We start from the raw sequence: 21552 nt of genomic DNA on the forward strand, positions 1-21552 counted from the left end.
ATTTCTAAGTGAACCTCATGGAAGACTTCTCCACTGAACCTAAAACCAACTCATCGCGAATGCAAAAAAAAAAACACAAATGGAAGATATTAGAGGCCTTTTGATGGTAAAAGATGTTAAAAACAGCAAACCGCAGGCTGCAAACCAGACGGATGACGTCTGTTTCAAGGACAAAAACACCAGATTTGATCCTATCGAAATGTGAATCCTCACATTAACGTCAGAGGATCCAAACTGTAGGAAAATGCTTCATTTATTCACACTTTCCTCAAACTAAAACCAACATCCAAGTCCAAGCACACATTTTAAAGGCATTAAAAACTCTGTCCAGTGGGCGCGTTTCTTCGCACTTAAAACTCATTTAGCTGTTGAATTAACCGAAGACATTGTGATGATGTAAAAACAGCACAAACAGCCCGTGTATTGCGCAGAAGTTTTTTTCGTTTTAAACATTAAAAGAAGTCAGCCTATTCCCTTCATACAACAGTGTAATGACCAGGACTTCAACTTGAATTAGGAAAATCCCCTTCTTGACTTTTGAAAGACGTTTGAATCTGTGGAAAGGTTTGCGCCTGCGGGGATCGTACCGGTGCTGAAGGTGAAGAGCTGAGCCAGCACAGCCAGCAGGTGGAGCGACATGAGGCATTTGGAGAAAGAGGCTGCGGGCAGCAGCGCGTCCAGCAGCGTCACGCTCAGCCAGCGCAAGAACTCCTGCATCAAAACAGACGACTCTTTAACGGACTGAACGGAACCCGAGCGTGGACTTCCTCTCGCCGGACACTCGCACCTTGTACAGGTGAAGGGTGTGGCGGTCCGTCTCGCTCTGCCCGGGGTCTCTCTCCTGGCTCCGCCTCTTCTGCAGCAGCTGAGTGCTGTCCTTCACCCGGCACAGCAACTGAGAGGAGGCAAAGCGTCGTTACTTCTCAAGCCAAGACCTTCACTCATCCAACGCAAACTTGATAAACTCTTTTGAGCGTCTGCAAACATAACGTATGACTCCTAAAAAGGAGGCATTTTATTCTTTACACCACCTTGATTCTCTAAAACAGAGTAAGAAGAAGATCACACCGCAAAACTAGAAGCTTTGTGGACTGAAATATTTTCATACTTTTCAGATGTTTTTAAGACCAAAATAAGCCCAGATCCAATGGACTCTGAAGCCTCAAGAGCACACAGCGCCACCTACTGTCCTAACACTTTACATTTGGAGAGAATTAACTGGAGGACTTCAGGAGGATTGGAAACAGATCATTTTGTATTTGAAAGAAGATGTAGGACCATGTTGAGCAGCGTTTAGCTGTTATGTTCCTTTTTCTCCCCTTTTTTCTGTTTTGAGTTGTTTTGTTTTGCTGTTCAAGTTACAACCAATATGCACATAGAAAACAATGTATTGTCACTGATATATTGTACGTTTTACACCAAAAATATCTGAAACCGTAAAAGAAAGTAACTTAACTATTTAAACTACACAGGCCTCTTGGACTTCCTGCATCCATCAAATAATAAAAAGATTCTTTGAAATAAAGCCAAATGATCTGAACCTGAGCCTTTTAAAGAAATAATTAGTTTTGGTAGAAACACTATGTTAAAGGTGAAGTGGTCACTAAAGCCTTCACGAAATCAAAAACACCTCGGTGACGCGCCAACAAACCCTCAGACTTCTGCATCCCACCGGGGTGAGGCGTTTCATCACTCGAGAAGAGGAACTGAAAAGGCGGCGGCGCTGGGAGAAGAGCTCACCTTCTTCAGCAGGCTGACAGTTTGCTGTCTGATCCCTGGCGACTGGCTGTTCAGATTGGGAGGCAGGAAGTGGCGGATGAGGTCCAGTTCTTCTGTGGTCAGAACCTCGGTGCTGCGGTGGCTCTCGCACACCAAGCCCAAGGCGTCCATCCTCACCTGGAGGGGGAGGGGGAGGGGCAGCGTGCACACACAAACACAGGAAAACAGCGATTCACCTTCAATCAGCTCAAACAAACACGAAGTTCCTTGTTCGGATCTAAAAGGCCTCTCTGTGTACGACCGAGTCTCAGAGAATGAAAACGGATCTCACTTGATCGTGTTTGTGGATCAAAGCTTGCTGCAGCAGGGAGAGGGGCACCAGTCCTCCCCAGAGACCCCCCTCTGCTGCCGGGATGACTCCCTGGGCCCTGGCTGCCCGCAGACACGTCATCAGAGCTCCCAGAGCCCCCCTGCTGCCTGAAGGGCCTGGCGAGACGAGAAGAACCACGTTCCAAACAAAGATTCCCTTTCTAAACACGACTGAGGACGTGTGTGTTTTCTTACCTGCACCACAGGGCGACGGGTCCTGCAAGGCCTTGACCATGTGAGCCAGGCTGGAGGGGCTGCAGCGAAGCAGCTTGGGTAAGAAGTAGTCCAGGATGTAGGTGGTCTGGTCCGGCCTGGCTCGGCACAGCACGCTCAGGAGAGGGCCGACCCACGTCTGGTGCCAGAGCTCCATCCAGTCCCGGTTCCCCGGCTCCGCCGCTGCACTGGCCAGCTGCGCCTTGTGGCTGACAAACAGCCTCTCCAGCAGGTCGCTGGCGTACGGAGCCAGGTTCTGGTCCCCCATCAGGCCCAGGAGCTGCAACGGCAGCCGGGGCTGGAGGTCCAGCAGGTGCCCCGCCCCGTACAGCTCCACCAGGCAGCCCAGGGAGCCGTACTTGCCCCTCATGTGCCACTCCAGCCCCAGCAGGCTCCGAGTGAGCTCGGAGACGTAAGGGTCCTGGGTCTGGTCGGAACCGGGGGCCACGCCAGCAGCGGCGTGCTGATGGAGGACGAGCAGGTTACGGAACAGGGACCGGGTCTGGTGGCGGACTCCGTCCAGCGGATGCTCCCAGTGAGAATAGATGTGCTCCAGCAGGCGCCGCTGCAGCTCCGAGCCCCCGACGAGGGCCTGCTGGAGGGAGGGGGGGCAGGCTCCCGTCTCCCCCTGCAGGCAGTCCAGAGCAGCGCCGCTCCACAGGGTCAGGACCCGAGCCACCACCATGGCCGTGCTGGACTCCTTGACACTACAGCAACCACAACAAAACAACAACCTTATTACAACTCAGAAGAACAACTGGAGTCTGTGACGGGAGCAGCAGGTCTACCTGACATCCAGGTCCAGCAGCGTGTCTGGCACCAGCAGCAGCAGCTGTTCCCACTGCGGCCCGAGGAGGGCGCCCTTCCAGCTCAGCATGGCCAGAGCTCCGTGACACAGATACAGAGACACGCCGGCTGGGCGTCCGCTGGAACAGAGGCCCTCACACTGCTGCTCCAACCACCGAGGGCTGGACTCCAGACCCCGAGCCGAGCTCCGCAGCAAACCACACACCTGAGACAGAGAGAGCGGAATAACAACTGTTTAAATTAATAACGGAATAGAATTGCAATAGATATTTTATTGAGCTCTTTGGGGAATATTCTCTGAAGTTAAACCATCATCTTCATATTTAACATGAACTACACACACTTGGGGCAGCGGGCCGCTCTGTGGGAGCTTCTGGAGTACAAAGGAACATTTAGTGCAGAGGTCCACGGCTCTCCATTGGTCAATAAATATGTTTTCATTCTCATTTATTTTCTATTCCACAATGACTTAAAAAAAAAAAAAAACATGAAGAAAAAAAGCAGGGAAAAGTAAAAAAGAAAAAATACAACAATTAAGACAAAAATCAAGAAAATGTGAAGAAAAATCTAAAAATCTGAAAAAGAAGAAGAAAAGAAAGAAAAGTTTTTTTCCTCATTTAAGAAAATCTGAATGTTTTGTGAAAACAGTTCTTTCAGCCTTAAAGGTTGTAGACCCTTGTTGAATATGATGAAATATATAAAATAGAAATGTGGAAATAAATATACATAAATATGCAGAGATTATACATAAAGTAAGAAACTCTGGAACTAAATGTGGAAATGAGTAATGAAATAAATGTAAAAGTGATGAAATTAAGTCATTTGATGAGAATAGAAATTTCTGTTTAGAATCCAAAAATAATATTGTGGTAAGAATATATCATTTACTAATGAATCAAAGCAATGCTGGTGATTATTATAAGTGTGTGCGTCCATTGATTGGAATTATGTAATATTCCTTAAGGGGCAATGGTACAATTAATCGATTACATTTATGTAAAAGGAGCATCTAAAACATTATTGTAAATTTGTATTATTTTATGACAAATATAAAAGTTTGAGCATTTATTTATGTGCGTGTTTCACGTACCACAGAGGCGACGTCATCTCCGGAGCCCAGGACGCTCCTTATCAGTAACACCAGAGCCATGCCAGCTGTACTCTGAACAGACTGAATGAACTCCTCTGGAGAAACACGAAGAACAGTTGAATTAACCCTACCCTTAATGGATCCGACCAGATGGTAACCTTCTCACCGTCAGTGAGGATGTGTGTGTAGCAGCCCAGCAGGCCACCCAGTGGCTCCTCCAGCTTGCACTGATCCTGCAGAGCGTCAGCGAGGGAGTCCTGACACCTCTGGACCACCAGCATGGAGGTCTTCACTGCAGCCAGGCAGGAATGCATCAGCTGGGCCTGGGCGATGTGACGGCCTGCTAGACCTCTGTTAGACCAGAAGAGGGCGACAGAGGCACACATTTGAGAGAAGAGGAGAAGTGGTAGAGGAAGCAGCAGGGAGAAAGATGGGAGGTGTTTGACATGTATGGGGAATAATAAAGAATTCCTAAATATATGACTATACAAAGAGCTGTAATATCATCAAATAGACAAACACTAGCAGATACAATACAATTCACTCTGCCACTATATTAGCCCCATAGTTGATGATTTGATGATATCTTAAAGGAGAAGACCAAACATTTCCTCACCACTTATATATTATGTTTTAAATGTGAACATAAAGACATAGGAGATCACCTCCATACCTGTTCTGGTGAAGATATTCACTCAACACCTTGTGCAAAAACTGCAATACTACAAAGCAGAGAAGAGTTTATTGACGTTGAGAGGCAGAAATAAGACGTCGTTCACTTAAATCAAGACTGAAACAAACCTTCAACCAGCAGTTTCTTGATGCATCTCTCACCTGGAAATGAAGAGAAACTTTAAAAAGATGCTTATTTAACCAATAACACGAGGTCAGACTTGCGTGTTCTCTGCACAGACCGAGAGGGAAGCCATCCAAGCAGGCTCCGATGGTGTCCACAGTGTGTGGGTGCTTCTCTGCAGACGGACAGGATGTACAGTCCAACAAACAGGCAGATAAATGGTTCACGGTGCGCTCCTGGAGCCAGTATGGTACTGATGCTAAAGCACTGAGGAGAGACACACACAGGCAGGTTTAGTGGATATACAGAGCGGGGACACCCGAGATTAGCTGTTTTATTATGTAAATGAGAAGACGAAGTGACGACACAAGGGCAGAATACACCCTGGATAGATCCCTCGTCAAACACATCTCCAGTAAACTTTCTATTGTCCGAGGAAATACGCCACGTACGACTATGCAAACGCCACCACGTGGGGACCAAATCTACCTGGCAACAGCTCTTCGTAGGGGGTTCTTGGTCTGCAGGGTCGTGTAGAGCAGAGTCAGGGTGTGTACACAAGAGTCCAGAAGTTCTCCGTCGCACTGCTCTGCACTCAGTGCCTCCAGCTGGGACCCTGCCTGAGGCAGCATGGACACACAAACTGTATCACAAAAACTGAAAACAGACAAGCATCAGACTGTCGAGATGTTTGTTTGGTGTGTGTGCGTGTGTGCGTGTGCGTGTGCGTGTGTGTGTCTCCACATGCTTTTGTGTATCTATGTGGAAGCATCATGTCAAAGTTGTTTTCCAGTTTAACCACCTGGTCATGATGCCTCGCCTGAATAATGTCTACATGGTGACCAAGTAATTCTCTTTACAGTGATGTTGTGGTGCTGTAAAAGCTCCTTGTCCCTTTTCTGCGTCTTCGTGGTAATTTTGCATTCAGTTCAACTTTGTATTTCTTGTGTATTTTGTGATAGTTGTGTGTTCTTGTTGTAGTTTTGAGTCACTGGGATTCTTAAGAAATTCAAAGTTCATCTTTTTCTGGAGGAGCTTTGTATCTTTGTGGCGGTTTCGTGCCTCCATGTATATTAGGGCTGCATTTTGGAACAGCGGTTTGCCGTCAAGCCTCACAGCGAGAAGGTTGTGGGTTCAAATCCGGCCCAGTGGAGTTGGCATGTTCTCATTTCATGTGGATTTCCTTCGGCTACTCCAGCTTCCCCCACAGTCCAAAAAAAACATGCACCTCTTTGGCAAGTATGAGTGTTTCAGCTACCATCTGTGTTCCTTTTGTTTTTTCTTTCTTTTCTGTGAGCAATATTTGTGCAGTTGTGACTGTTGTGTGTCTATTTTTGATCATCTTGCATATCTGCGTCACAGTTAAATGTCTTTTTGTGGTAGTTTCTCAATTTGTTTAGTAGCCTGGACTCATGCAAAGTAATTCTACAGTCAGTGGTGTTTTGTCTGTTTCACCAGCTCGCTATAAAATCCCATGTTTCCACCTGGATGCACCTTTTTAACCAACTGGATCTGCTGCACCGGCTCCGTCAGCTCCAGACAAGACTGCAGAGTTTCAGCAAGCCGCCTGACTCCATCCTCCCCTCCATCAACAGAGAGCGATGCTAGAATGGATTCAAAACACCACAGGAAGAAAGAGTGATGCATGTTATTCCTATGGAAACACATCAAAACATGATTTACAAATTATTTCTCTGATCACTTACAGATCCGTGGTTCTCACCACTTACCTATCAGCTCATGTAGCTTCTTCTCCTCCAACACCACAGCCTCCACCCTGGCAGTCTTCTTCTTCACCACCATGACACTGAGGAGCATCAACCATCAAGTTGCTGCTATAACTGAACTAAATGGATGTTTCTGTACAATCAATGACCTAAACCTGTGAAGCCCAACTGCTGTAAGTTAAACAACATCAACAGTGGCTTTCCGTTTTTATCCCCCACACACACAGAAACGGGTAAACAAAGACCAAAACACAGAAATACAATGAATATTTTCCATCCTAAATTCATCGTTCTTTTCTTCTCTGCTTTGAGTCCCTGCAGCCGGTTCGCAAAGTACTGCTAGCTTTCTGGCACAGGCTGTGATTAAAAGTGAGCACACGGGTACAGAATATGTTTATATTAAACCAACAACTCTCAAAACACTAGAAAAGCTTCATAAATAGGTAAAGTTTAGGAGGAGAAACATTGTCTTACAGTCAGCATGTGGTTCACTCTAACAGCAGCTGGTTCAGCTCAGCAAGCTACAGACACTTCCGGAACTGCTTCGTCAGAGTAAAACCTCATTCGAAAAGAGATTAGAAATAACCAAAACAAGAGACTTTTGTGTCTGCAAGTCGTGAGTAATTTCACATGCTTTCATTTTTTCGTATAATTAAAATACAATTTTACTCAGAATTTAGGGGAAAAAAACATTTATTCTTCTATTTGTTTGTCGTGCAATTTTTAATTTGAAGGCAGACGTCTTCTCTTTCGCATGTACCTCCCGAGAGCTTGATTCCCCGTGCCATCAATGCGTCACTCTGGTCGCTCAGTTTTAGACGTCAATACGTCAATACGTCAATGCGTCGGCCATGTTGGTCCGGGCAATACGAAGCGGAGTAGTACTGGTAGATTTTTATCAGACAAAATGCACTACAGCTACTATATTTTACAAAATCTTCCAGGGAGAGGCTTCTAGTAGGGATGCATCCTGTCGAGGCTTTGACGCGTGTGTCGAGTAATTTTGGTTCATTTCTTTGAGACGTGTGTTGATGACGTTCAAGGCCTTGCGAGCCGGCCGTACCACGTGACCGGTCCAGCTACCTGGCACCCAAATAAATGAATTAATGTAAAGCAGTTGGTCTTTCAAATAATAACGTCTGTGGCTTCACTGCGGGAAGCTCTGACATTATTTATGGTTAAATAACAATGCAATAAAGAAAAACGTGCTCGTGGTACTTGTGTTTGGGGGGGACATTTATTAATTGTTATTTAAAAGCAGCAACTTTTCAACAGTGCTTGGCTTCAGGCAATTTCTTTTCTTTGAGATTATTTCACCTGCTTTTGAAAAGACCCGTTCACAGGGTACAGAAGAGGCTGGGGTACACAGAATCTTCACCGCAAGCTTATACAAGTTGTGGTGTACATTTCTATACGTTTCCCAGTATTGTAGCGGGTCCTCTGATCTACTGATGTTTGGTTCTGCAAGGTATGTCTGGACCTCCAATGTTGCAGCCGCGGTTTCGTTGTGGATTCTTGTCTGTTGCACTGTGGTGTCCAGACGATGCCACAGTTTGCTCTCTAAAAGAGAAAAGCAGAGTATAAGTGACTACATACAATAAAACAATGAAAATACATACAATAAACCAATCACAATACATTGGTTACCTTGAGTCCCATACAGAGACGCTTCTGATGAGGATGATGAAGATGAAGATGGAGGGAAGAGAGCAGCGCATTCTGCTATTAGCCTCTTCTCTGCCTCCTCGGCTTTATGGGGATTATAGAAGCCTATTTTTTTGAACCGTGGGTCCAGCAGTGTTGCCAGTGACGTGATGCTCTTTGATTGGAAGTTGAAGAGTTTGTCCTTCACCTGTTTCCTCAGACTCACCACCAGATCTCTGCTCTCTGGACTTTGTAGGATTTCAAGATCCTCCTCCTCCAGTACATGGTGTAGCATCGTCAACAGGGGAATAACTTTGGATCCCGAGACCCATTTTTCCTCCGATAGCTCCACTGTGGCATCATGAAATGGTGACAAAACTTTCAGACACTCTGCAATTATCGCATACTGTTGTGTTGAAAGTGGTACAATGTCTGTCCGTAAGCCAGCCAAAGCAGCTCCAACAGGCTTCCTCAGGTTGTAAATGTCTTGCAGCATATCATAGGTGCTGTTCCAGCGGGTATCCACCTCTTGTGTTAATTTTAGTTTTGGACGGCACATTTGTTCATTCACCTTCACCAGTGTCTCCTACAAAATGTGACGACAAAATTGATTTAATTCAAGCATCACTGCAGCAGCAACTCAAACAAGTGTGTCATCGGGAATACGACAGTGAGGTAAAGAACTCACCTTTGCAGAGGTGCTGCTCTTGAAATAACCCACAATTTCCTGAGCTTGGGCCCGAATGTCACACAACACGGGATTTTCTTCAAGAGCCCTTTGAACAATTACATTGAAACAATCTGCCACACAATGCGAGTGTTCCAAATTCATGGCGTTAGCATAGGCCGCCATGTTCGTGGCACCGTTAGTCACAAGGCCAGTAACTTTGTGTGTGATGTCCCATTGTGACATCAGTGCCGCTTGTGCGCTCGCCAGATGTTCAGCTGTATGTGGCTGTGGGACACGCAGCACCCCTAAAACAACAGATTGTAAAGAGGTGCTTGTGTCTATAAAATGGCCTGTCACAGCTAGATAGGAGTCCGTGTTTATTGGGGTCCACATGTCTGCTGTCAGGCTAACGGCTGTTGCTTGGGACACAGCGGCTTTGGCCTTCTCCTTGGACTTCTGGTATCTGTCTTCCACCATAGCTTTCAAAGTCTGAAAGAAAGAACATTGTTGTCAAATATTGGAAAATTGGGGGGGGGGGGGGGGTGCTTCATGTGATCAGATACATACCTGCTTTGTGGGGAGAACATAGTTAGGGTTTAAAGCTTTAATAAGCTTTTGGAACCCTTTATCTTCCACAATAGTGAAGGGCTGCGAGTCCTCTATCACCATGTCAACCAAAGCCTCATCCACAATACGCTTCTCTCCTGATTAAAAAGAAAACACTGTAGTATGGTGTATACATTAATATGGGAGAGAGACTGAGGCTACCTGGCTCACCTGAGCTTGGGTCATTGTCGTTGGTCTCCTTTCCTTCATGCAGGGCTCGATAATGCCTCAGCATAGATGAGGTATTATCGTTGTATCCGATTACTTTGAAGCACAATAAACACTTCACCTATTGAATATGGACGATGGATATCAGTACAAAGGTTATGTAATGCAATGTCACGTTTATATTGAGTTATAACATTTAATATATCACACTATTGTTACTCTGTGCCTACCTTATTGAGACAGATAAGCTCAAAATGCTCCCAGACAGGAGAAAACCTTTTCTTTCTCGGCGGCTCCATGACAAAGACGTTTCTAGTAATGATGTGTCCTTCCGTGTCGAGGCGTCGAGTCGTGGGTCGCGTATTGTATGACGATTTGTTATGAGGCGCGCATCGAGGCGTGTGTTGATGACGTATGTGGCAACGTACGAGGCCTCGTCGTACCACGTGACCAGTCCAGGAAAGGATCGCCGCCTCGCGCGTTATTCGAAAATCTATCTTTATAAGGCAGGTACATACTAATACTAATACTAATACTAATAATAATAATAATAATAATAATAATAATAATAATAATAATAATAATAACAATACATCATAATCATAATGTGATATATATATAAAATATTATGAATAAATAAAAATGTGATATTACATTTTTATTTATTCATAATATTTTATATATATCACATTATGATTATGATGTATTGTTATTATTATTATTATTATAACAATACATCATAACCATAATGTGATATATATAAAATATTATGAATAAATACCAGTGATAAATAAAAATGTGATATTTTATTGCTTCACTCCGGTTTCATATCGTCCTGTTGCCACCAAGCCTCATAACAAACAGGTTCAGACATGGTGGAAATGTTCTGTTTTGTTTTTTGTTTTTTTCCATTTTTATAAAGCTTCACTCAAAAAGTAATACTGCTTTAACTAAATGAACAAAAACAAATCCCCCAGAGTCTCTCTTGATTCGGTGTGCAATTTAAGGTCCACTGATGTAAAATACAACATTGATCCAAATTAGTTCAGCTTTAACCTAAAAAATATGTGTAGTATGACATTGAGGTTATTTTCACCACTGTCAGATGTTTTAAAACATCTGTGATGAACTGTATTGACTGTGATCTTTCCTGTATCACAGGATGCATAAAGAATAATGAATTATAGGGGTTTATGTTTAGGACAAACCTTGGATCTATCCTGTAGTGAAGTATATGAAGGAGGGTTAAATCAAGTCAATTCAAACATAGAGACAGTTGATTATTTCTGATTTTGAGCCAAGAATTCAACATTTCAATGACAGTCCATCCCTCTCCTACTAATCCCCTCTTCTTCCCCCACAAATCAACATCTGGATTATTTTAGAAAACCTTTCTTATTCTAGTTTCCATAGCGACGGGACCGGCCGGACTGGGACCTACATTTTGATCAACGTGGTCCTGAACCACATGGCTACAGGTGAAGTGTTTACCTGCATTGACCTGTTTCCTCATTACTCTGTGTGCAGCGACAATCTGTTGCATCCCTGAGTTTTCGTTGACTGTCGTCGCTGAAGAAGTGAAAGCAATCGTCAAAGCTCCGCCTCCATAATACCAGAAGGATCCTGAGGAGCCTGACCCCAATGAAATATATGTCCTCATGAAAATATAGAGATAGTATCCTACGTGAGGGAAGGACCATGTCTGTCAAAAATAAAAATAAATTCATTGAGAATCAAGTTGGTGTTGTACCAAATATTTAGATATCAAGGTAGGGTAATATCAGACCAGTCTTTGCTGAAAAATTACCCAAAGTACCATCGAGAAGAGAGGTTTTTTACATTTAGAACTCAATATTGAGTCCCATATAAGGTGAAATTTATCCTTCGACCTTGTCAGCAAATATTTTGTCTTCTATAATTGAACAAAATTCGACAGGTCACTTAACCACACTTAGTCACTTTGAGGTTTACAGACTTCCGATGTGATGAAAGTCTCCTGCATGTGAGCAGTGTTGACAAAGCAAGAATGTTGCCACTTTATGTGACCTTCTACACCTGCACTTCATTTAGAAATCCTTTTTCACGTAGTGATTAAGTTTTACTTGCATCTAATGCATTGTCTCACGTCACCGTGTTTTGATCTGGAAATCACTGTCACCATTTTTTAAAGTTCAGTCCATAAGAGTAATTGGAGCACTTCTTTCCAAATGTGCAAGTTAAGACAAAAAAACTTGATTAAAACCCAAAAGTTCTTGTCCAAGAAACAGACATCTATACATTTTAAGACTCTTTATTGTTTGAACAAGAGAAAAAGACTTGCAGTTTAAAGAATGAGGCTAATTGAGTATATCCTCATAATTCTTCATTTCTGGAAAAACTCAAACCCAAAATCAATACTCTTGTAACTTGCTGGAACATCTAATATTCCTCCTCATCCCCATCGGCGAGGCTGTCGGTGCCCACCTCCTCGTAATCCTTCTCCAGAGCTGCCATGTCCTCCCTGGCCTCGGAGAACTCGCCCTCCTCCATCCCCTCGCCGACGTACCAGTGGACGAAGGCCCTCTTGGCGTACATCAGGTCGAATTTGTGGTCCAGGCGAGCCCAGGCCTCGGCGATGGCGGTGGTGTTGCTCAGCATGCACACTGCTCTCTGCACCTTAGCCAGGTCTCCTCCAGGAACCACGGTGGGAGGCTGGTAGTTGATTCCCACCTTAAACCCTGTAGGACACCAGTCTACGAACTGGATGGTGCGCTTTGTCTTGATTGTGGCGATGGCAGAGTTGACATCTTTGGGAACAACGTCACCACGGTACAGGAGACAGCAGGCCATGTACTTTCCATGGCGAGGGTCACACTTCACCATCTGGTTGGCCGGCTCGAAGCAGGCGTTGGTGATGTCAGCCACAGAGAGCTGCTCGTGATAGGCCTTCTCTGCAGAGATGACTGGCGCATAGGTGGCCAGGGGGAAGTGGATGCGAGGGTAGGGCACCAGGTTGGTCTGGAACTCCGTCAGGTCCACGTTCAGGGCTCCGTCGAAGCGCAGGGAGGCAGTGATTGAAGAGACGATCTGTCCAATCAGCCTGTTGAGGTTGGTGTAAGTGGGACGCTCGATGTCCAGGTTCCTGCGGCAGATGTCATAGATGGCCTCGTTGTCCACCATGAAGGCACAGTCGGAGTGCTCCAGGGTGGTGTGGGTGGTCAGGATGGAGTTGTAGGGCTCCACCACAGCAGTGGACACCTGAGGAGCGGGGTAAACTGCGAACTCAAGCTTGGACTTCTTGCCGTAGTCAACGGAGAGACGTTCCATCAGCAGGGAGGTGAAGCCAGAGCCGGTTCCTCCTCCAAAGGAGTGGAAGATGAGAAAACCCTGAAGCCCCGTGCACTGGTCAGCCTGAAAAAAGAATTTAAAATGAGATGTCAGCTTCAGTGGGGGTGGGGTGGGAGGACTCAAACCACCACATCATTAAAAAGATCGATGAGGAATTTGCAATTCTGGAGACAACTGACCAATTTGCGAGTCCTGTCGAGAACTAGGTCGATGATCTCCTTCCCGACTGTGTAGTGACCACGAGCATAGTTGTTAGCAGCGTCCTCCTTTCCTGTAATTAGCTGCTCAGGGTGAAACAGCTGGCGATATGTTCCTGTGCGGACCTCATCTGAAAAACCAAAAACGGGCTCAAGTTGAGGTGTGAGGTGATGAAGTGTGTATAAAAATTAAAATAAATTGCTGTATCTATGAAAATATATATATATATATTTATTTATTTATTTGAATTTTTTTAAAAGTTCTATAAATAAAAGATTAACTTACCGATGACTGTGGGCTCCAAGTCCACAAACACGGCTCTGGGAACATGTTTCCCAGCTCCAGTTTCGCTGAAGAAGGTGTTGAAGGAGTCGTCTCCTCCTCCAACGGTCTTGCCACTTGGCATCTGACCGTCCGGCTGGATGCCGTGCTCCAAACAATAAAGCTCCCAGCATGCATTTCCCATCTGGACTCCGGCCTGGCCGACATGCATTGAAATACACTCCCTCTGCAGGAAGAAAGACAGAGGTCAGTCAGCAGCTACATTTCACAATAAAAAATAAAAAATAAAAAAAAAAAGTAAATTTGGAGATGTTTGTGCAGGGATTCTGACTGTAAATATGATGAAAAAGGTCTGAAAACTGATCCTAAAGGCTTTTAATATGCTGAAAAAGCAATCTCTGCCCTGAGGTGAAGCAGTGATGATGTACAGCGTGCCCCTCCCTGCAGCTACAGATCGGTGGAAACTCCTACCAGGGAGGAGTTTGACAAATCCATGCAGACAGGAAGTAAGCGCACCCTCTCCCCTCCTCCACCCTTCCGCCGCAGCAGCCCAGCGTCTGCGTAACGTTCAGGGACAGGGCGTCTTACCTGATGGCGTCTTCCGATTCAATTAAAACCCTTATAAAGTTTCCGTTCCATACGTTATAACGGACTGTAAAATTCATGATTTAATCTTTTGTACCCGACGCACGCGGCCGATCAATGAGGATCTCCTCCATTTTGTTTTTTTCAACAAAATCCCATCTGCTTTGACTGGCTTTTGTCGCAGTTTGCCGAATCATTAATAAAAGTCATATCACTATTTTCACAAAATTTTCCACAAATTAAATGCGCTTCCCGCGGGTATTCGGTGCGGAGCTTAAAATCTGGCAGAAGGAAAAAAATAAATAAATAAAATAGAAACGAGCAGGGCCCTGGGATAGGCATGTTTGCGCATCATCTCTTAAAACGGTGCAGGAACACAAAAAAAAAGCAGAAAACGATTTTATTTTCATTAACTCCCTTATATCTTATATCTACTGGAAAACCGTTACTGACGTGACGTTTCGCGCGCTTTCGCCCAGATTTCCTCCTCCATTTTGCCGGGATGGATAAGCAGCGAGGCTCATGGCCTTTAGATAACGGTAACTACGCACTTTAGATGATTACCAGTTTAAAGGGTACAAAACACCGGGTTACACAACTTTCAGACCGAATCACACGGGAAAAACGGCACAGTTAATTTATAAAATTAGATGTTTGAGGGTTTTTTTGGCTAAATTTCATGCTTTAATCCCGAGAGTGGTCTAATTTTTTAAAATGGAGCACCTTTAGATGTATGCATTTTCTACTTTCTCTTTACTCACCATTTTTCAAGTAGTTTCTCTCCCTCTTTTCGACTCCAAGGATCGGTTTCTGAAGGCGGTACTGAAGCAGGAAGTCGCCGCCCGTTGTTTTTATACGAGGCTAGTGGGGGGCGGAGCTAAAGACGCTTTTCGAACGTTCAGCGTCAGTGGGAGCGTTTGTCCGTCGAGCCGTGATGCATTCAAGTGCTGACCGTAATATGCACACTCCTCTAATCAGGTCATGAAAACTTGCAAATCTTTTTTACGTTAATGAAGAGAGGACGAACCTTCACTCGAGCAGTCCGTCAGTTAATAAGTCTAAGCATTTCATTGTAAATCAGCTCTCGTAGAGGAAAAACAAACGTTCTCAGGAGTCTGTCCGTGTGGCTGCCAGTTCAGCCATGTGACTACTAATTCCTCAGGCTGTGTTGCATTCATAGGAGCCTCTTTCACTGGTCCAATGTGTTTCACGTGTTTCTTCCATTTATTTAGTGTAATACAGTCTAGATGTCGGGAAGACATGCAGTAATTCATAATAAGACAACAATTTATCAGATAAGAATCGTCAAAATAGACTGTTTGCGACAAATATGTGTAAAATGCACATATTTGTATGAAAATGTTTGAAAGGAAATCTAATACTACTGTTGAAAAGCTGAAAGTAATTGAATAAATACATAATGATTTTATCTCATGAATTTAGTTCAAAACCATTAAAGGTAACGGAACTCAAAAATGGAAGTAAGCACAGTGGGCTTTTTTTTTATTGAAACAGTAAGTACTGTGGTTCCACTATGAGAAGGACTCGCATGTTCATTCATTCATTTCTCTTTACTTATAAACCGTGACTAAGTTATGTCAACTTCATAAAAAAATAAATAAATAAATAAGACTGACCTTTTGGTGCAAACAGATTTCAATTTAAAAAAAAAGGGACAAATTATCACCTCCAATTTATTCACTTATGAAGCCTTGACACTGTGCGTGACTCAGGCCCTGATCCCTCTCTGGTTTTGTTATGTAATACTTAAATAATCAGGACTTTTCGAAAGGGTGAAGTAAGTTAATGATGCTTATGCAGTTAGATCAGGCACCATAAAGAGTGGAAACATGATTCAGTGTAGTGTTATAAGATAAAAATGAGAAATGTGGTACATTCACACAAAAAATGGTATATATGATGCTATGCTTTATTTTCGACAAATAATTAGAGATTATCAGCACACTTCTTTAATTCAAGAGGACTTGACAATTTTGACTTTTCCATTCAAGTACGTCATAACAATCCTGCCCTACTGTAATTATTGAAAAAAGAAATCTTTTAGAAAGACATTGTTTTAGCACCAATTGAAGTTAAGCATGATTGTGTATTTTCAAACAAACAGCAAATACAAAGGCATCAGTATCCTTCAAACAAACACATTTTTAGAATGAGGGAGAGTTAAAATACATTGTACATTGCTTTGGGGTTTCATCTGTCTCTGAAACAGCAGATAGATGCCCTTTTTGACGTGGTGAAATGACACATTGATGGACCAGCTTTGTTTGAAGTGAACGAAACCGAACAGAGCATCGGAAGTGATTATTTTATTGCTTAGAATTAAACTTAGTATTCTTCCCCTTCTTCCTCGCCTTCGTCTCCAAGGCTGTCGGTGCCCACCTCCTCGTAATCCTTCTCCAGAGCTGCCATGTCCTCCCTGGCCTCGGAGAACTCGCCCTCCTCCATCCCCTCGCCGACGTACCAGTGGACGAAGGCCCTCTTGGCGTACATCAGGTCGAATTTGTGGTCCAGGCGAGCCCAGGCCTCGGCGATGGCGGTGGTGTTGCTCAGCATGCACACTGCTCTCTGCACCTTAGCCAGGTCTCCTCCAGGAACCACGGTGGGAGGCTGGTAGTTGATTCCCACCTTAAACCCTGTAGGACACCAGTCTACGAACTGGATGGTGCGCTTTGTCTTGATTGTGGCGATGGCAGAGTTGACATCTTTGGGAACAACGTCACCACGGTACAGGAGACAGCAGGCCATGTACTTTCCATGGCGAGGGTCGCACTTCACCATCTGGTTGGCCGGCTCGAAGCAGGCGTTGGTGATCTCTGCAACGGACAGCTGCTCGTGATAGGCCTTCTCTGCAGAGATGACTGGAGCATAGGTGGCCAGGGGGAAGTGGATGCGAGGGTAGGGCACCAGGTTGGTCTGGAACTCCGTCAGGTCCACGTTCAGGGCTCCGTCGAAGCGCAGGGAGGCAGTGATTGAAGAGACGATCTGTCCAATCAGCCTGTTGAGGTTTGTGTAAGTGGGACGCTCGATGTCCAGGTTCCTGCGGCAGATGTCATAGATGGCCTCGTTGTCCACCATGAAGGCACAGTCGGAGTGCTCCAGGGTGGTGTGGGTGGTCAGGATGGAGTTGTAGGGCTCCACCACAGCAGTGGACACCTGAGGAGCGGGGTAGATGGCGAACTCCAGTTTGGACTTCTTGCCGTAGTCAACGGAGAGACGTTCCATCAGCAGGGAGGTGAAGCCAGAGCCGGTTCCTCCTCCAAAGGAGTGGAAGATGAGAAAACCCTGAAGCCCCGTGCACTGGTCAGCCTGCAGGGGTGAAGATAGAACTTTAATATGTAATTGTTAACTGGAACTGAACTGAAATATAAAACAGTATTGTTGACAAAGTCACCAGTTTACGAATCCTGTCCAGAACCAGGTCGATGATCTCCTTGCCAATAGTGTAGTGACCACGAGCATAGTTGTTAGCAGCGTCCTCCTTTCCCGTGATCAGCTGCTCAGGGTGAAACAGCTGCCGGTAGGTTCCTGTGCGGACCTCATCTAAAATTGAAAAACAATAGTGACGGCTCCTCCATCTCATTATGCTGCAGCATAAATATTTATAAGCGAGTAATGATCTTACCGATGACTGTGGGCTCCAAGTCCACAAACACGGCTCTGGGAACATGTTTCCCAGCTCCAGTCTCGCTGAAGAAGGTGTTGAAGGAGTCGTCTCCTCCTCCGATGGTCTTGTCGCTGGGCATCTGACCGTCCGGCTGGATGCCGTGCTCCAGACAATAAAGCTCCCAGCATGCATTTCCGATCTGGGCGCCAGCTTGGCCAACATGGATAGAGATGCACTCACGCTGAAACCAAGGGTATTTCAGGTACAATGAACTATGTGAACAAACCACCGTGATAGACGGGCTTGACCAGTCTATGTGATCTTATATATTGATATGTGAGGAAGGTGTTACTTGATCCATTCATGAAATATATAATACGGAGAATGTAAGTATTTATGTGCATTTTAACATTTTATTCACACTAATCATGATGTTAAGATATCTCTGTAAATGTATTTTACAAATTTGTGGTAAAATGAAATGAGGAATCACTTTGCAGCTTAAATATCTGTACTGAAAAACGCATTGCCCTAATTCTTTAGTTTCTTTCTTTGGTCCAGGCTGAAATCTGTCCAATAAGGCATATGGCATCAGTATAATGTTACTTTTTCATTGTGAGATGTTTAACTTCCACTCATGAAGACTTTGAATTGTTTACAATGAAATAATCATATAAGAAAGAGATCCTCACCATGTTTTTGATGCTCGATGTAGTCCCTTGATCACCTGAAAAGAGCGGCCGGGGATTTTGTGTCAGCTGCGAGTGCACGAAGCTGCTTTAAAGCGTCGTGTCACTAAGCAACAGCCGCGTCTGTTGTGGTAACCGGAGGAGCTGGAGACGCACAAAGTGGCTTCTATGAGATGAAAGATGAGGAGGAAGGGGCACAAAGAGGAAAATGTACTGATGTGCTCACCTTGTACAGATCCAAGCAACAACGGCTGTCGTTACACAGAGGAGTAACCGTCAACAGTGACCCGAGTGGCAGTGAAACTCGGCCTGTTGCTTTCACTGTGATGTTAAACATTGTTTTGTGACCCTATGAGCTGACTGCTAGGAAGAGTCTTCATTCCTCATGGGTCAAAGTCAAAACTTTTTTTAGTTAAAACAGGATACATGAGGAAAAATAGCTCTCTCCTGTTCAAATTAAAACCCGGCCCGGTTCATAGCAGGGTGTTTTTGGGGCCTGACTTTTCTCATCTCACGGCTGAGAGAAAGCGGACACCTCCCACCGCCAACTGAATAGGCTTTTGTTACCGTTGCATCGACACTTTGGTGGGGGATTAATTTGCATTGCAAAGGGGGCCGACCGCCAGCGAAAAACATTGCAGCAGGTGACATATGAGATCACTGTCTAGTCACGCGTGCTGCAGAACGTTGATGTTTGTTCATAACGAAGGAGAAAACAAGCAAAGTGGACCTATGTAGTGCTTTAAAGTAGAGATTAACAGACGATTATGCTTTGCCCTGAGGAATTCCCCCCCCCCCCCCCCCCCCCCCCCCAAGAGAATAAGGCTGTTGTTCTTCGCGGACTTCCCTGAAACACTGAATTAATACATAATTGCAAAAATAGCTCACAATTTCAAAAATATGTTTTAATTAAAAGCGTTAACGGCCATGTGTTTATATGGAAATCATATAAATGCTCTTATTAAATGCTCTTTTGTATGACTTGAATGGTTGTCACCTTAGCCCCTGAAGGTAACCCAAGACCTGAGATGACAAGTTGTTACTAAGAGCCAAGCGAAGCCTGCCTGAACATGCTCTCCTTTAGTTTCCCTATGTTACTCTTTTATTTTTTAGGCTTTCTTAGCTTTCAGATAACTGACCCGGCCGGATGAGGCAGCAGCTCAACACACACAGAGCTGTGCAGAGATCCTAATCAGCTCCAAACAGTGGAACGTGCTGCTGATAGAGAATTTGCGTTTTCAGATAAGAACACTAAATTAAAGCTCATGGATGTTGTGGAGCCTGAAACGGAATTTAAAAACCTCCGAATTATCTGGGACGGTCCTTCTTGGTCAAATCTGCTGGACAGGCGTCAACAACCACCATACTGTATATTTAACTTTGTAGTATGAAGTAAGAACATGGAAATTAAAACAAAGCTGTGCTTTATCCACGTGTCTCTTTTATGTTTATAGGCACCTTAAACTACCTCAAAATGTTAGTTTCCCACGAAAATGTATCGAATTAAATGAATTACATGAACAGTCAGAGTAATCTGCCCTCATTGATCACATTTTACTGATGGTAATTCAATTACTCAAAGATAAACTGGTTACATTTATTAATTTTCAAACAAATTTGTGTGTCTATATTTGATATCTAAACCTAATGAAGCTGCACAGAAGCATCAGGTTTTGCTCCATTTTCGTGGGTTTTCCATAAAGTGCCAGCAGAGGGCGTAGCTTCCCTGTGAAAAAAGGATAGCCCAAATATAAGATATAGAGTTTATGAACACTCTCTTTCGTCTCACAAAGTAGTGGACAGATGTTACAGCATTTCAAAAGTTAGAGTAAGTCTTTCAGATGAAAGTATGGCTAGTTGAAGGCTTTACCCAACCACTTCAGTGTAAAAATATTTTCAAAAATTTTTAATATTTTAAAAAGTTTAAATATTTTTTAAAAGTTTAAAGAGGTTTTGAAAAAAAAAAGAAGTTTAAAATGTTGAATGTTTAACAAGTTGAATTGTTTTTATGACTGAAAGTTTGAAAGAGGCCAGGAGATGCCTGTGTGCACTTTCATTTGGCCTCCTGAGCGTTTCTGCACTCATCAGGTCATTTTAAAGTGTTTTTTCCATTATTGCAAAATGTGATCATGAGCTTTTTTTTTCTTTTTTTTTTAGAAAGCCTTTAGGGATAATGGAAAACTCAACACTACGTCTTAAAAACAAGACTCAGACCAGACAAGGGATGTTAAGATAAGACAAAACAACATATGATGGGACAAGATATTCCTTTATTTGTCCCAAGTGGACAGTCAATATATAACCCCCCAGCTGAAAAAAGTCTTAAATACAATTTTTACTTTTTACGTTTATAAAAAATTCTAGTTTTTTTTTTTGCTTTTACCAAAGTGTTTTCTAACGAATGTAAACACTTTCGCCATTCGACCTGTTTTCCCTGCGATGAACTGATGACCTGTTCAGGGTGTTTCCTGGCTGGGATCGGCTCCAGTCCCAACATCCGAAGTTGGATGAAGCAGCATTGAAGATAGATATATTGAACGAACACAAATCTTTTTAAATAAATACATTTTTTAAATATTATTTTGTTCCAGAGGGGTTTTTTTTTTGTCTATGGTGGCTGAGTTGACCTCCACCGTTCCAGTGCATTAAAAAGAGCTTAGTGTATCAGTCAGGTTAAATATTCATTCTGACTTTTGACTGTATTTGGTGAGAAAGGTTGTGTCCGATCTGAGATAGAGTTCACAACCTTTCATAGAGGAAGTCTGTGGGCTGCAACACAGAGGGGGGGATGCTGAGAACCACTCATCTATTGTAAACTGAGCTCCTCTGCATGTCAGACTGGTGGTTGATATGAAACAAACATCCTGCTCTGCTTTTCAGGGGCAGCGACAAACAGAGATCGACTCATAGAGTGGAATAAAACTCAACTGGTTGCTGCGATCGGTTGTGTGGAGTTGCTGTTCAGCCAATTTGAACCTGCAGCCTGCTGAGTTTGACACAGAACTGGAAAAACTTGACCACCTGGAAACATTGTGTG

General features: G+C 44.0%; 4 protein-coding genes across 4 annotated transcripts in view; all 4 read right to left on the reverse strand.

The window, feature by feature from the left end:
- thada (THADA armadillo repeat containing) overlaps positions 1-7219 on the reverse strand; it is a 99859-nt gene extending 92640 nt beyond the window's left edge. The window contains exons 1-15 of the mRNA XM_080481937.1: positions 7196-7219; positions 6725-6801; positions 6489-6598; positions 5484-5614; positions 5113-5261; positions 5000-5032; positions 4872-4920; positions 4365-4549; positions 4199-4293; positions 3090-3313; positions 2284-3008; positions 2051-2205; positions 1741-1896; positions 788-895; positions 588-711 (exon numbers count right to left, since the gene is read on the reverse strand). Of these exons, the coding sequence (XP_080338063.1) occupies positions 588-711; positions 788-895; positions 1741-1896; positions 2051-2205; positions 2284-3008; positions 3090-3313; positions 4199-4293; positions 4365-4549; positions 4872-4920; positions 5000-5032; positions 5113-5261; positions 5484-5614; positions 6489-6598; positions 6725-6797 (2317 nt within the window). The 5' untranslated portion in view covers positions 6798-6801; positions 7196-7219. The remainder of the gene's footprint in view (positions 1-587; positions 712-787; positions 896-1740; positions 1897-2050; positions 2206-2283; positions 3009-3089; positions 3314-4198; positions 4294-4364; positions 4550-4871; positions 4921-4999; positions 5033-5112; positions 5262-5483; positions 5615-6488; positions 6599-6724; positions 6802-7195) is intronic.
- A 712-nt stretch (positions 7220-7931) lies between these two features.
- Positions 7932-10172, reverse strand: LOC308120970 (E3 SUMO-protein ligase ZBED1-like). The gene is made up of 6 exons (XM_080481938.1): positions 10040-10172; positions 9813-9930; positions 9603-9739; positions 9054-9524; positions 8369-8951; positions 7932-8281 (listed from the first exon to the last, which is right to left on the reverse strand). The coding sequence occupies exons 1-6, from the start codon at positions 10106-10108 to the stop codon at positions 7962-7964; spliced, it is 1698 nt and encodes a 565-aa protein (XP_080338064.1). The 5' UTR covers positions 10109-10172; the 3' UTR covers positions 7932-7961.
- Positions 10173-12083: 1911 nt separating this feature from the next.
- Positions 12084-15353, reverse strand: LOC308120972 (tubulin alpha chain-like). The gene is made up of 4 exons (XM_080481940.1): positions 14963-15353; positions 13620-13842; positions 13316-13464; positions 12084-13199 (listed from the first exon to the last, which is right to left on the reverse strand). The coding sequence occupies exons 1-4, from the start codon at positions 14963-14965 to the stop codon at positions 12228-12230; spliced, it is 1347 nt and encodes a 448-aa protein (XP_080338066.1). The 5' UTR covers positions 14966-15353; the 3' UTR covers positions 12084-12227.
- Positions 15354-16111: 758 nt separating this feature from the next.
- Positions 16112-18659, reverse strand: LOC308120971 (tubulin alpha-1A chain-like). The gene is made up of 4 exons (XM_080481939.1): positions 18519-18659; positions 17845-18067; positions 17614-17762; positions 16112-17528 (listed from the first exon to the last, which is right to left on the reverse strand). The coding sequence occupies exons 1-4, from the start codon at positions 18519-18521 to the stop codon at positions 16548-16550; spliced, it is 1356 nt and encodes a 451-aa protein (XP_080338065.1). The 5' UTR covers positions 18522-18659; the 3' UTR covers positions 16112-16547.
- Positions 18660-21552: the final 2893 nt, after the last annotated feature.

The sequence above is a fragment of the Lipophrys pholis genome (genome assembly GCF_963383615.2).
Source record: "Lipophrys pholis genome assembly, chromosome: 15".
NCBI classification, from domain to species: Eukaryota; Metazoa; Chordata; class Actinopteri; order Blenniiformes; family Blenniidae; genus Lipophrys; species Lipophrys pholis.